Raw genomic sequence first — 14,678 nt, 5'->3', positions numbered from 1 at the left:
CTTAATAAGTATATTGTATACTACTTACAGGAAGCTGGATGCTTTCATCTACGATGCGGCGGTGTTGAACTACATGGCGGGGAGAGATGATGGGTGTAAGCTGGTGACCATCGGCAGCGGTTATATCTTTGCCACTACAGGTTATGGCATTGCCCTGCAGAAAGGATCCTACTGGAAACGCCTGGTTGACCTGGCCATACTGAGCATCATAGGAGACGGTAAGCCGTGGAGAGCCATCTCAGTCACACACTGTACTGAAATTGAAAGTCTCTAAGTTGTTGGAGGACTTTGCTCAGTTGTGCCATCGCTCAGCTTTCTCCTCCTTTACCCCTCTCCCTCCAACACTCAGCCTCCCTCCTCCCTCCCTCTGTCAGAAAGCTATCAAGGGCTAGTCTTAACACACCATTTCATCATCATTACTCTCCGGGTTTGTGTGCGCGCATGCGTGTGTGTGTGTGTGTGTGTGTGTGCGTGTGTGTGCCCACCGTGTCCTGTTATGTTTACTCCTCCAGATTGTTCTGTATAATAAGCTGTGAGATGGTGCGAATGGAAGAAAGAGAATCAGTCGGACAGAAATCAAACTGCTGAAACCACTAAAGCGCTTTGCTTCACACACGGCCATTTTATTCAGGGCAAACACCCTCGTGCTCAAGCACACGCGTTCTCAGACACACTCAGTTTGATAATAATTCCTCCCATCTTTCCTTGTCACTCCATCACTATCAATTCTTCGCCCTCCTCCTACAACCTCTTTTTTCCACTCCGCCTCCTGTCTCCTTTCCATTACGATCTATTTACCACTTCACCTCTCGCCCCTCCTCCCTTCTCCCCATCTCGCCTCATATGCCTCTTTTCCCACCACATCCCTTTCTTGCCCTCTGCCACCCATCACCTCGTTCACTTTTTCTCCTTACGTCTCGAATTCCTTTGCCTTCATTCCTCACGTTGTTCTTTTTTCCCCTCCAGTGTTAACCCTTCACATTCATCTTTGCAACAGGTGAGATGGAGGAGCTGGAAGCTCAGTGGCTGACTGGGATCTGCCACAATGAGAAGAATGAGGTAATGTCCAGTCAGCTGGATGTGGACAACATGGCAGGGGTCTTCTACATGCTGGCCACGGCCATGGGCCTCTCCATCCTCACCTTCATCTCGGAGCACCTTTTCTACTGGAGACTGAGATACTGCTTCACTGGTGTCTGCTCTGGAAGGCCGGGCATTCTCTTCACTATCAGCAGGGTAAGAAAGAGGAAATCATCACACACCTGGAAGCGTGCACAGGAACCCACATTTTCACAGCAGGAAGTTTTGGTTCCTAGTTTTCAAAATCTCACGCAGGACTTTAATGCTTCAGTCACACTGGAGCATTGCCAGCATTTTTGAAGCATGGACTTGCAGTCTTGTTGCCTTTGATTGTTTCACAGACAGGGGCCGAGTCTGCAACCACTCACAGTCAGTTCAAACAGACTTTGACGAGTTGGTCACCTCAACTATGTGCAGTTGGCTGCCAAATGTGAAAATATTCAATGCAATGCAATCGTCAGTTTTCCAAGTCACAAGGATGTCTCCGTCCTCTTTTACTCTAGTGTGACTGAGGAATAGATAGCTGCTGTTAGAATTCATAGCAGTGAATGGCACTTAGTGATAAAACAGGGCCCTATAGGGTATAACAACTGATGTACAACGCTCATTCAGACTGCAAGAAAGCACTGGATTTTCCTATATCAATAATGGGATGAGGGCTGTGAGTGTCTCATAATGTTATTGATGTTTAACAGCACAGCCGGCTAACAGAGTTCTCTCAAAGAAAATCCGATAAAGAGAAAAAGCGGGCTAAACATACAGAGAATCTGCAAGAGAAACAAACATAACTATATTTGTAGATTATTTCAGGCCGAAGCAGAGAAATAACAGGGAAAAACAACTCAGCACATTATTGCGGCTGTGAGGGCCGGTGGAGAGCATTTGTGGTGCCTAACAGCAATAATTCAAACAGCACAGTAAATTTTAAGAAATGATTAGTTTGCTGCTGTCTTGTTGTGAAAAATTTCCTCTAAAACAAAGCATCCAAATTTTAATCCATTCTGTAATTTGCCTAATCTTTATGCTTATTCCGGGGCATCGAAAATACACACAGGGATGTGCAGAAAGGACTTTTCTAACAGATGAATCAGAAACTCACATAAATCTACGGGCCTGTGTGTGTTGCTGTGATTCAGCTGTCTGAAACTGTCTCAAACACAAACAGTTGTTACTGTTAGGATACAATAATTTTTTGCACGTGTGTGTGATTAAAAAGGAAGGAAGGGCAGTGTGATAATGGAGCCCAGCTGAGGCAGAGATGAATTTACTGCTGCGCGCACGGGCGACAGGATAGAGGAATCAGACAACTAAGAGGACGCGAGTTCATTTACATACACACAACGCCCTTCTCTCTCACACGTGAAAGTTAAAAAATATAGTGAAAGAACAAAGATATTCTCCCAGTTTCACCACTGCTAAATGTCATCCTGTTTGCTGATAGGCTGATGGCATCCGATATCGAATATTCTGACGTTCGGTGCGTCGCTGGCTCTCTTCTAAAAATGGCAACACATTCGCAGGTGGAGTGAGATGAGGGACAGGCTTGACCAAACAGGGGTACACATTGATATATGCACACGCACACACAAATACACACCCAAAAAACAAAATGGGCACACACAGACAGACCACTATTTCATTATTCATATGTCATGTCTCTGTGTTAGGCAGGGCTTTTATTCCAGACGAGCAGCATTTCACACATTAAGTGTTTTACAAAAAGAGTCCTGTGTGTGTGTGTGTCTGTGTGACTGTGTGTGTTTCTTGGCGTGCACATGCTGTTAGAGCAGCGATGCTGGAGGTTAAGTGGCTCTAGGAAGAACATCTCCTTGCACTCAAAGGCCCCCTCCAGTGACATCATCACCTAAATTTAATTTTCTAGGCGCCTCAGAAAGCAGTTCATCTAAAAAAGTGGTGATTATCTCTTCTAGCCACATTACAAAAACAAAATGAGGTTAAGGTTTGCAGTAAACGCACTGGAGAGAGGATGCAGAGGTCTCTGCTAATTTACCTCACAAGGAAATTAGTCTCGGGGATTGTCTGAACTTTTTTTGTGAAGTCACTGGGTTGTGAATTACACTAACTCTCTATTATCTCTCCTATCTCCCTCCTCTCCGGCTCTCATTTCCTTTCCTTTTCTTCCATTAATTTCCTCTCCTCGTCTCCTCTCAGGGTATATGGAGCTGTATCCACGGCGTTCATATAGATATGAAGAAGAAGGCACCAGAGCTGGGCTTCAGTCCTCAAGCCAACATGCTGCACCTGCTCAAGTCTGCCAAGTCCATCGCTTTGCCTTCTCCCAAACGCAACACAGTCGTTGTGCAGCCCAGCATCATAGACATGATGTCAGGGAAAGGTACTCAGTACACTCAGAGGGTCACTTGGAAATGTCCTTACTTCTTAAAGACAAGTCTATTTTATCATTTTAAATGGCATTGGTTAGATGTTGTTAGTGGTTGTTGGAATCATTGATGATAAATAACAATGAGCGGTTGAGGTGCCTTAAAGGTCGTCAACTGAAAGAATCATCCAAGCGTTTATGTGCTGGTTTTGAAGAGTGAAACCGACTGTTATATGGCCTGGTGTAGACAAGTTTCAGAAGAAAGTGTTCTTGTTTGGGGGGCATTTGGAGACGAACCGATGACTGATCCAATTTATTGCTTCTTAAATCAACAGTTTTCAGCCGGGCTAACACGATCAGTTTGCTGTCTAACTTAATAAACTTGCATTAGGCAACGCAATAAGCAATTCACACACTGTTGCTGGCAACGGGCCTCTGTTTTCCTACACAGTTATTCAGTTAAAAATGAATCATAATTTATGATGATGTCATGAATCATTAATCATCATTTGCAGATCTTCTGATCAGGTTCATGTTATATTAAATAAAAGCTTTAATTGGAAGAACAAGGGCATTTCTAAACCATAGAGGGGTTCTACTAACTGTATTTTCTGAGCTCTGAGCTCAAAACTAATATATTGTGCCAGCGCAAATCAGGAAGCCGTGTCACCTGTAATAAGATCGTTCACATAGCATCTGCCTTTTCTTTACATTGTCTGTATGCGTGAGTAAAGGTGACTACTTTCACCTTGCTGACTGTCATGTCCACGCCTTCCTCGTGATTAGAAATACATTAGATGTCACACATTGCATGTCGAGGCAGTAGATGATGTATCAGCTGACCTGGCTGAGCATCCAACCAATCATCCATATTTTGTATCTTCTGTCTAAGGTGCATCTCTCCTTGTCTCCTAGGTAACTCCCTCCATACTCTGCCTCAGAAGGGTCCTGGTCTCTATAGCAACGCTGCAGGTCCACAGGGCTTCCTGTCATTGTCCGGGAGGCACAAAAACCTCCTCAATAATGCTGCGCCATTTCCTGGGCAACAAAAAGCTCCACCCCACCAGACCAGCCCCAACAAGCCCCAGCTGTCAATCACAGATGACAACGGCCAAACCCGCCTCACCGGGGCGGGCCTCACTGCATCAAAGCCCCGAGCCTTGTGGAAGAAAAGTGTCGAGACCCTGAAGACTCAGCCGAGCGTCGTATCTCCAGGCCACAGCCCCGCCCCTGCATCTGGGCCCGGACCGCCACAAATGAAGAGCCAGCGCTACCTACCCGAGGACCCACAGCACTCGGACCTCTCGGAGTGCTCCAGTCGGCCACCGTCACACAAAGATTCTGACTCCATGGCAGCAAGGGGCGGATTTAAGCCAATCAATCAACTGAGGAAGAGGGGTGGGGGCGGTGGAGGAGCAGGCGGTGGAGGTGGAGCATCCAAGATCTACTCCATTGATTCAGACCAGGCCAGTCTCCAGTCCGTTCCCCCATACCAGCGAGACAGCCAGGGGGGAAGTGATGAGCACCCTTACCCCCCTGACCTGTTTCCACCTGACAGCACATACCCGCACACACTCTCCCACCAGTCAGACGCACCCATTTTGCAGCTGAGCGCCAGCCTCCTACACCACAGTCACAGCGCTGAGGCCGACCTGCACTCTCTGAAGGATAAGAAATACAGCACCTACACTCACAGCAGGTATTTTATTTAGCATTAATCACACATAAAGCCCCGTTTAAGGTGCTTGTTTTGTCTCTTTGTGTATAATCAGCTGCGTCTTCTCTCCCTCTAGTGTGAAAGAGAAGGTCGGAGGTTCATTCGAAGCCCCAAGCGCAGGTCCAGGGACGCAAAGTGTCAGGCCCGGCCACTGTCGCTCCTGCCTCACCAAGCTGAGCGGTTACTCTGGCCTCTACACTGTTCGCTCGCCACAAGCTCGCTGCGATGCCTGCGCCCACCTGGGGAATTTGTATGACATCAGTGAAGACCACCTGCACTCGCACTACTCCCACACACACCCTCACCCACACAGCGCGGACATGTTCACGCACTACCTTCCCCAGAGCGAGCTGGGCCTGGTGGGTGAGGGGGACGGGCTTGTCAGCCACTTTGAGCCCACCCCTTCCTCCCCGTCCCCTCTCCCCACCTCCTCCTCGGCCCAGCACCTCCAGCTGAGTCGCCAGCACTCTTACGAGAATGTGCTTCCGGACGGCATTCCCGAGCGGCAGTCGCAGGCCCACCCCCACATGCGGGGGCTGAGTCTGCCTGACAGAGATAGGGAGAGGGAGCTGACCCTGGATGAGGGGGCCTATGCTAATGTTCTCACAATGCGCTCTGATCGTCCGCTGAGCAGCCGCAGCCCCCCCTCTCCCTCACCCTCCCACCACCACAGTTTGGACACCCCGATGCCTCTGCCGCGGCGCTCGAAGAGCCTCTTCCCCGACCGCCCATCCCACAACCCCTTCCTACAGTCGGCGCCGGGCACGGCACAACGCGATCCCGCCTCCCAGGCTACAACACGAATGCCACTGAGAAATTCCGCCCATGAGCTCTATAAGCAGCGAATGCCTGTGTCACTTACTCTGGGTAACCATGGCAACCATCACTTCAACCAGCATGGCGGCCAGGTCGACCAACAGGTGTTCTACCCTCCGCAGGAGCCTCCCGTTGTGGCCTACATGGTCCCACCTGCTGCCTCGCAGCCAATGAGCTATGTGACAGCGCCGCGAGCCTCGAGCGCGGGCGGCAACCGACCCCGGCTCTACCGCCGCATGCCCAGCATCGAGTCTGACGTCTGAGAGTCACACGCAGCACACTAAAAATCTCACTGAAACACACTAACACGCACGCATGCAAAGAAAGAGGTGTGTGTGACCGGACGAGGCAGCTCTGATTCTAAGCACATGCACAAGAAACACACACACAGACAGACACGCACACACGGGTGAAAAGCGGGAAGCTCGGGACTAAAAAGGTTAACAGCGAGTAAATAAATCATTGTTTTCTTTACCACACCCTCCATAGGTCAGAGATGGGAGGGCCACAGGGACAGCTGGAGGCACAATACAAGATGAAGAGAGTGTGTGTGTGTGTGTGTGTGTGTATGAGTGTCAGTGTGTGTACCAGCCTCGAGCCGCGAGCAACGAGGCACGAACTGACAATTTGTCCGACAAGACGGATCGACATCCTGTGGAATACGAGGGACACTGTACACGGTTTCTTAACGCCAGCAGTGGGACGTAAGGGAACTTGTGATGAAGTGTTTGGAAGACGAGCCGACCTGTCACGCCCTCTCACCAGCCTCTTGGAGATAAAGGGGACACACAAGAAACCCCTTTCTTTCTGAGATTACACACACGCATATTTAACCTAAACACACCCACCCCCTCTCTAGGACTCTCCTGTTGCACTATGATTTCCAGTCAACCCGTATGTTGTCTGAGCCTCCAAACTGCACTGCCAGCATGGCTTAAAGAGTAGTAGACTTCACTTAGAGTAATCCTTGACTTGAATGGAAACCACTATCTATGTAACAGACCGGACCGGGCAGCGGGCAGCTGGTCAGGAAACAGGTCTGAGAAGTGTATCGGCGCCCGCCCGCAGACGTACAAACACTCGAACACACACACGTGCTGTCTGTTGTTACGGGGGTGGGGGGGAACCACAGACTGTTTGTCACTGTTGATGTCAGATAATTGAACATTCCAAAAAGTGGTCCGAACGCGGCCACCAGTTAAAAGCCTCTCAGGATGAGGGTGTGTGTTCTAGTGTTTTATCGATCTAGAGACATACAGTATAGCATCCTTGCTTCCTCTCTTAGCTAGCCTTCAGGTCATACTGCATGCTTCCTACTGCCCTGTGTTACAGTTAAACTCCTATACAGGGTCATATATGCACACATCCATACATGCAGACACACACACATACACATACGCAGTAGTCTAGGATAGTAGTGTAGGGTTGGGTGTGTGTGTCGAGGCTACAAGATAGCTTCATTTTGTGCACTTTGTAGATTTTATACCCTGCCACCTACACAAGACGTTTGACCAAAAACACTTTTATACTGAAAAATATGAATATTCTCAGTCATTCGCTGAATAGATGTTTTTTCTTTTCTCTTAATTTCTTCTTTGGCATTGGGGTTTAGGGCACCGTTCCATTGTGAGGTCGGACATTTTACAGTGTTAGATAATGGGGTACAGCATCATGCATACAGTATACACAACACAAACTTGAAATCTTTCTCTTCTTTTTGAACTTTTACCCGCGCTCCATCTTCTCGCCCTGCCCCCTCCCACTGATCCTTTTCCTCCATCCCTCTCCTTAACCAGGTTTCCTCCTCGATTCTTCTTTTTTCACTCCCCCTGCTTCCTCCTGTAGAGTAGACCGAGTATGAGAAGATTAAAGTTCAGTCGTGGTGTTTTTAAAAAAGAAAAAAGAAAAAAAACTCAACATTTTGCTGGAAATCACTTAACATCAGTAGCTGTGAGAACTCGTTCGGCTCTCGTAGGATCCCAGTGCTTTTTTTCTAATAACTTTCTATGTCAAGCAAAGGAGCCGGTTTTAATGTCTCCGTAGTGAATTTAGAGGCTGAGTGTATCGCTGTTGCAGATTTACTCATCTAATGAATGCTCCTGGACGCGCGTCAGAGTAAGCTGGTACTTGTGTGGCTCTTGTGTTGGCGAGAACACGGCGCTGTGTTTCAGCACTGAGAGTCACGTGGCAACGCGGAGAGTTTGCAAAGTGACTCGTTACAGAGGCAACACTCGCGCACACACAGACACACTCAACAAGCTGGCAATGTGTGTATGAGTGTTCTAGAAATCCATAATCTACTGAGTAAGGGCACTGATTTGTTTTTTAAATTTATTAATTAATTTATTTTTTAACACAAGGATTTTGATGGAAAAAGGACTTGATATCCCATTAGCTGAGCGTCTGTCTATTCTCTTTCTTTCTATGCTCTATTCTCTCTCTCATACGCGCGCACACACACACAGGCAAACCACGCTCACATATATCTAATATATATATTGGCTGCAAAGAATGCGAGAGAGTTTGAACAAAAAACAGCACCTTTGAACGGTGAACGCTGCCCCTCTTTTGGTAATCTTAACAGGTTTGATGTGTGAGTTATATGCACAATATCAGGTTGCAATATTATACTTCTGTACAGAGAAAATCTTTGTTTTAAATGTTAGAAACTGATTTCATTTGTTTGATTTGAATGGTATTAAGTGTTGAATTCATTTCAATAACAACGTGGCTTTTTAATTCTGCTTCTTAAAAACAAAAAAAGACTGGCATGGTTTAGATTATCGTGATTTTGTTTGCTTTTGTTTTTTTGGGGTTTTTTTTCATTTATTTCTTTATTTTTCCCCTCTGGTGTGTTGCTGGTTGGGACCTCACTGTACAGTCGTCACTGCTGGGTTAATGACTAGTTAACTATGCCTGTTAACTAGCTGCACGTAGCTGGGTCATCTGATTCACACTCAATGAATAATGATCGTCCAGCCTGTGTGGTTAATACAAAAAAACCCCTCCCACCCACGTAGTTCCACTACAAGTCTGTGCTGTTTTACCTGTGAGCGAGTGTGAGTGTGTCTGTGTGCGTGTGTGTTTTACACCGTGCAGTCATTTATATAAGACAGAGGATGTGTGTATTTACAGGTTGTTTGTGGTGTGTGTGTGTGTGTGTGTGTGTGTGTGTGTGTGTGTGTGTGTGTGTGTGTGTGTGTGTGTGTGTGTGTGTGCTTGTGTGCTTTTCTGGACTCTCTTCCCTTCGTCCCACACGTAACCTTCTGACCTGGCTCTTACTCATACAACACAAATACAGCTAGGCACACACACACACACACAAACACACACATGTTGCGTCTGTACCGTTGTGATTAAGCGAGCATGAGGTATGCGTTTTTGTATGTCCACCATCACAGGTTTTTACACCAACCTTTTGGTTTTACTTTCAGATTTTTCAAATTGCATGACGTGCTCGTGTTTCTGGTGGTACATATTTTGCTACAACACCTAAGTTCTCCCTGAGTTAGACCTACTGGACTACACGAACCAACACGTACCCTTCCATGTCTTGGTCAGAGGCCTGGATGGTTACACTTCCTGGCTCCTGGCCCCATGATGTCAGCGGTAAGGCACCCGGCTGGCTCCCACATAGCCGCTATCGAGGAGCACACTTAGTGTTCCCGGGGCTCAGTACAGATCTCAGTTTGGCCCAGGTGTTCACACACAAACACACATACACTGTACTAGGTGGACAGAGTGTGTTGGTGTGTAGTCCTGTGGGTCTCCCTGCCGTGTATCTCACTTGTGTATAAGTTCAGGGGTTTCTAAGCTACTAGTTGTGTTGTAAATACTACCTTGTCACTCAGTACCTCTGTACAATCTGTAAATAAGTAAAGGTTACATTTTTCTACTTGTCTGGGTTGTGTCAGTTCTTCAGTCTGCCACTAACGAATTCATCTTTAAAGTGTTAAACATGAAGTTTAAGAAAAATAAAACACAATTATTCATTAGCCACTTTTAGACTAAACAGATCCAGAGAACCAGGAACCTTCCTGGCATTTCTACTGTCTGCATTAGCAGGGCTAATAGGAACTCTGAGGCGATGTAATGGCCAACCATCAGGTGGTGTCTTCTTGTTTTGATGCTTTATTGTCTTGTAATCCTATTTCAATGTCTTCATTTTCTTTATTATGTGCTTTTGGCCCAGAGACAACCTTTCACAGTCCTTGTAACTGACAGAGGAATTCACCTTCCCAATCTTTGCAAGAAATTCTGAAACTTCTTCGAACCCTGTTTTTTGGGGCTGAGAGTGGTCCTATAGACATTTTCTTTTTGTGGGCCAGTCCCCTAAGTTGGGTTTGCCTAAGCTCCATTAACAAAAAGCCAGTCATCTTTTTCCATGTTCTTTTGTATCCTCACAAAAATAAGCTCTATGACTATCCATCCATCCATTCTTTTCCACTTCAGGGTCACAGGGGGGTAGGGGCTGGAGCCTGTCCCAGCTGTTATAGGATAAGGTGGAGTGCACCTTAGACAGGTTGCCAACCTGCTGCAGGGCTAACACATACAGTCAGACAATTATTCACACATTCACACCTATAGATTTGGAAACATCTGAAAATGTACATGGAAATACAGTATGGAAGGCAAAATAGCCTGAACTCGTAGCTTTCTTCTCATTTCTATCAGTAGTCTCCAGGAATAGTTCTCCAGGCTTTTACAGGGACAATCAAAGCTCTTATTTTGAATGTTGGCTGCCTTCTGTTCTGTTCTCTGTCAAGATTATCCCACACCGCTTTAATAAAGCTGAGGTCTGGGCTCTGGGGAGGCCAATCAATGACTGACAGTGCTCCATTGTTTTTCTATCCAGGTATGATTTTAATGAAGCTGTTGCCAATCAGATGCTTTCCAGATGCTGTTGCTTTGTGGATCAAAATCTGTCAATATATTTGTGTTCATAATTCTATCCATTTTGACAAGATCCCAAACACCACTGACTAAAATGTAGCTTCAAACCACAACAGAGCCTCCACCATATTTTACAGATGGTTGTAGACACTCACTGCTGTACCTCTCCTGCCTTTCTCCGTACACATTGATGATGATCTGCACCAAAATGTTCAAACTTGCTGTCATCACTCCTTAAAGCCTGTTCCCTTTGATTATGAGTCTAGTTCTGATTAACTTCTCCCTGTTTACCCTCAGTATGAAAGGCTTCTTGGTAAAAGCAATATATAAAACATCATTTGTTACATTTTTAAAAAGGGCAGTACTTAATTACTCCCTGGAGAAAGTATTTTGATACACTGCTCGTTACATTATTCAGTCTTACATGCTGACACAAACCCCTACCTAATGACCTAATGAAAAAAAATACATCAAAAAAGACACAATCATAGCTGTAATGTGATTACTGAATTTAGAAAAACAGTGTGCATTATCAAAAAATGAAACGTGATCACAACCGACACTTGCGTTCATCCAATCAAAGTACCAAAAGCATCGAGAGGTGGCAATCACAGTGTAACGCATCTATCACTATCGCTGCTATCATGACAGGTTTCCAGTGACAGCGATGATATCGTGATACAAAGATACTGCAGTACAATTTGCAAAGCCATGATGTATGACTTGCTTCTATCATCTGTGTCACTGAAGAAGAAAGAACACTCCAGTGAAGACAAAAAAGCAGGATTCCTGTATCCACTTCACTGCAGTCCCATTGTGTGTGTATCATTATTACTGTTATGTGTTAATTCAATTACATAGCTCACTGGTTTGCTTTTCTCTGCTGTCCTCCATTCTGCCCCTTTGAGTGTTTTTTCCAACACTTTGCTCTCATAAGCGCAACAACGAGGCATCATAAAGCAGTGACTCTGCTAACTCTCCTTCATGTTTTCTTTACAAAAAAATATCTGTATTTAGCACCACTGTATATAAGCAGTATGAGCCACAAAAAAACCCTCACTAAATCTAATAGCTGCAATATGATGATTCCCAATTTCGGCACTATAGAAACAGAAACTACCTCCAACATTTGTACTTGGAAAAATTCCTGCTCTCCAAAACTACCCACTGACTTATTAATGTGCGATAGATAAAGCAGGTTATGCTGGAGGAGGATAAAGAAACCTGGCAACATGAGACATTTAGTATAACTCGTATGCCCCGTCAGACTGGGCCTCTCTGTCTGTATGTATCTCCTTCCATCTCTGCAGTTTACTGACTACTCAGAGAAAAGGGCTTTTTGGATTCTGCTGCAAAAGAGCTCTCTGTCCCTCTCTCTGTAGGCTTTCATAATGCACCCCTGGTGTGTGTGTGTGTGTGTGTGTCTGCGCGCACGATATGTGTATATATACGTGTGTGTGTTCAGATCAGTGTTCTGGTAAAAAGCTTTATTTTTATATTTTTGTCTCCCTCAGGAGACGGACGCTCTAATCTGGGTTGAAGTGGGACAGGAGAGGGGAGCAGGCAAGAGCACGTAGATACACAATCGCGCACGCACAATTCTATGCGTGCTGCAAATCGGCACACACCGGGGCTGGAGGATCTGTCACAAGCCACAGACCAGCTGCAGCCAGAGGAAAAAGAACGAGAGCAGAGAACAAAGACATGAGGACTCCCGCTGCAGCCATCCAGACTTTCTTTGAGATGTCTTTGTGTGGAGGAAACATCACAAAACACACCACAGAGCATCTGCACAGGCCCACATGAATGTATAATTGTGCACAAGTGTGTGTGTGTGTGTGTGTGTGTGTGTGTGTGTGTGTGTGTGTGTGTGTGTGTGTGTGTGTGTGTGTGTGTGTGTGCTTCTTCCAAGTCTAAGTGCGAGGACCACGACGGCCTAATTCTTCCTGACGTGATCCATATGCTCGTATCTAATGGACAGAGCAACAACACACTCTCAGACTCGAGCCTCTTCCTCTTTTTTAATTAATAGAATGGAGCCACCCCACATGTCAGGCTGTAATGTAATTACTGTAACACACAGGGGCAGAATATATATGATCATTGCCCGCCTGCAGTAACTTACAACGCACTCTTAAATGTGGATATTCCTGCGGATACACAGACATAATCCCAGGGCTACACACACAAACACACACACACACATCTGACTGGGCCTTCTCCCACATATAGCCACTCTCTAGGGGTGTGAGATGAAGCAGATAAATGAAGATAATTAATTTCCTGGATTAAGAACGTCTCCATCTGAGCAAGCCCCCGGCTGGAGAGGAGTCAGAAGGAAAACAAGAGGAATAAGTCAGAGAGAAGAGGATGATGGAGGACGATGAGGGTGATAGTGCAGACTTTGACAGGGCCGCTGTAGGCTGTTGGCTCTTCCCTAGACTCCAAACATCCTCATTAACCAGCAGTCAGCCTACTCACTTAACACGTGTGTTAGCATGCACTCTTGTGTTCTTAAACTGCTCTGATCGTGTGTGTGTGTGTGTGTGTGTGTGAGAGAGAGAGAGAGCAGCATGTCAGCCTACACACTAAACAAACCCATGAAAATTCATAAGGACCTGGCGACGCCTACTCACTAATACTAAAAATACTGGAGTGAGTTGAGCCTAGTCAGAGGAGAGGAAAGGGGAGGAAGGAGAGTGAGAGAGAGAGAGAGAGAGTGAGGAGATGAATAGAGAGGAATGAGAGCGAGCGGCAGAGGAGGAGGGGGAGGGAGAGAAGACGAGATAGGTGTAACATGAAGCAGGGGAGAGGAGAGCAGGAAAAAAATGGGAGAAATAATAGTTACATCAACTGCATCAAAACTTGGAACATCTATTCTCAGCCTCCAGCGGTCAGCGCTCACTTTGTGTGCGAGTGAGCGAGTGTTTCAGTGTGAAAATGTTTTCCCACTTTCCCTTGATATCTTGAGCTTGAGGAGAGAGGCAGGAGAAGTTTCAGTTTTTTCCCTATGTCGACATTCACAGGCCGTTCTCGTGCCTATCTGATGGGGATTGACAGCATTTTACCGTCAAAGTCATCGGTGCAGCAGGGGGAGGCAGGGTGGGAGGGATGGGCAGTTTTGGATTTGGAGTTTTGCCTTTGGGACTTGAATAGTCAAAGGAGGACTTTTTCTTTCTGGATGTCTGGATCGGAGCCGGGCTGCTCCTTTCACGACTGCAAAGGTCGACTTTAGGACGGGTTCAGTGAAGCTGACAGATGACGTTTGATTGACAGCGCGGCTGTGTTTCTCGAAATCCCTTTTTTCAGCATTACATCTGTGAAAGGGATCAAAATCAATACAGAGTCAGAGACTACGTTTTATAATTCCACACATTCATCTTCCCTGTCAAAACCTGCCGCCTACATTACCTGTAACGCAACTCAGAAGCTCAGCCTGCAGTAGATACAGAGGTCCCGCTTCTTTCTAGCTCCACACCTCCAGACTTTTTTTATTTTCATTTGAGTCAGACTCACCTGAGACACTGCAATCACCGAGCAGCTTATGAGACCTACAAAGACATTGATGTTTGAAATCATTGTGGTTCTCTCTTAATAACTAGTTGTATCTTATAGTCAGTAAATATTCTTTAAGGCTTAACAGTTGAATAATAACTCATTTAAAAAGGCTCTATCTGCTGGTCATCAGATATGAAGTGCTCACTGAGTAGTTGCTGACTAGGTTTTGTGATTGGTACACAGTGATTTCTTACAGCATTTTTACATAGCAACTGGTTGCTGTTGAAAACAACACACATAAGAGCAGAATCTCTGTAAAAGTTGGTGCCAAAG

The 14,678-nt window shown here is 46.0% G+C and overlaps 1 protein-coding gene across 1 annotated transcript in view; it reads left to right on the top strand.

Annotated features, from left to right (window-relative positions):
- Nucleotides 1-9,849, top strand: part of grin2ab (glutamate receptor, ionotropic, N-methyl D-aspartate 2A, b) — a 121,302-nt gene extending 111,453 nt beyond the window's left edge. The window contains exons 16-20 of the mRNA XM_026171575.1: nucleotides 31-218; nucleotides 998-1,236; nucleotides 3,253-3,436; nucleotides 4,337-5,120; nucleotides 5,215-9,849. Coding sequence (XP_026027360.1) covers nucleotides 31-218; nucleotides 998-1,236; nucleotides 3,253-3,436; nucleotides 4,337-5,120; nucleotides 5,215-6,217 — 2,398 coding nt within the window. The 3' untranslated portion in view covers nucleotides 6,218-9,849. The remainder of the gene's footprint in view (nucleotides 1-30; nucleotides 219-997; nucleotides 1,237-3,252; nucleotides 3,437-4,336; nucleotides 5,121-5,214) is intronic.
- The last annotated feature ends 4,829 nt before the right edge of the window (nucleotides 9,850-14,678 follow it).

The sequence above is a fragment of the Astatotilapia calliptera genome, chromosome 6 (assembly GCF_900246225.1).
Source record: "Astatotilapia calliptera chromosome 6, fAstCal1.2, whole genome shotgun sequence".
NCBI lineage: Eukaryota > Metazoa > Chordata > Actinopteri > Cichliformes > Cichlidae > Astatotilapia > Astatotilapia calliptera.
This window is presented reverse-complemented; position numbering and strand designations above follow the sequence as displayed.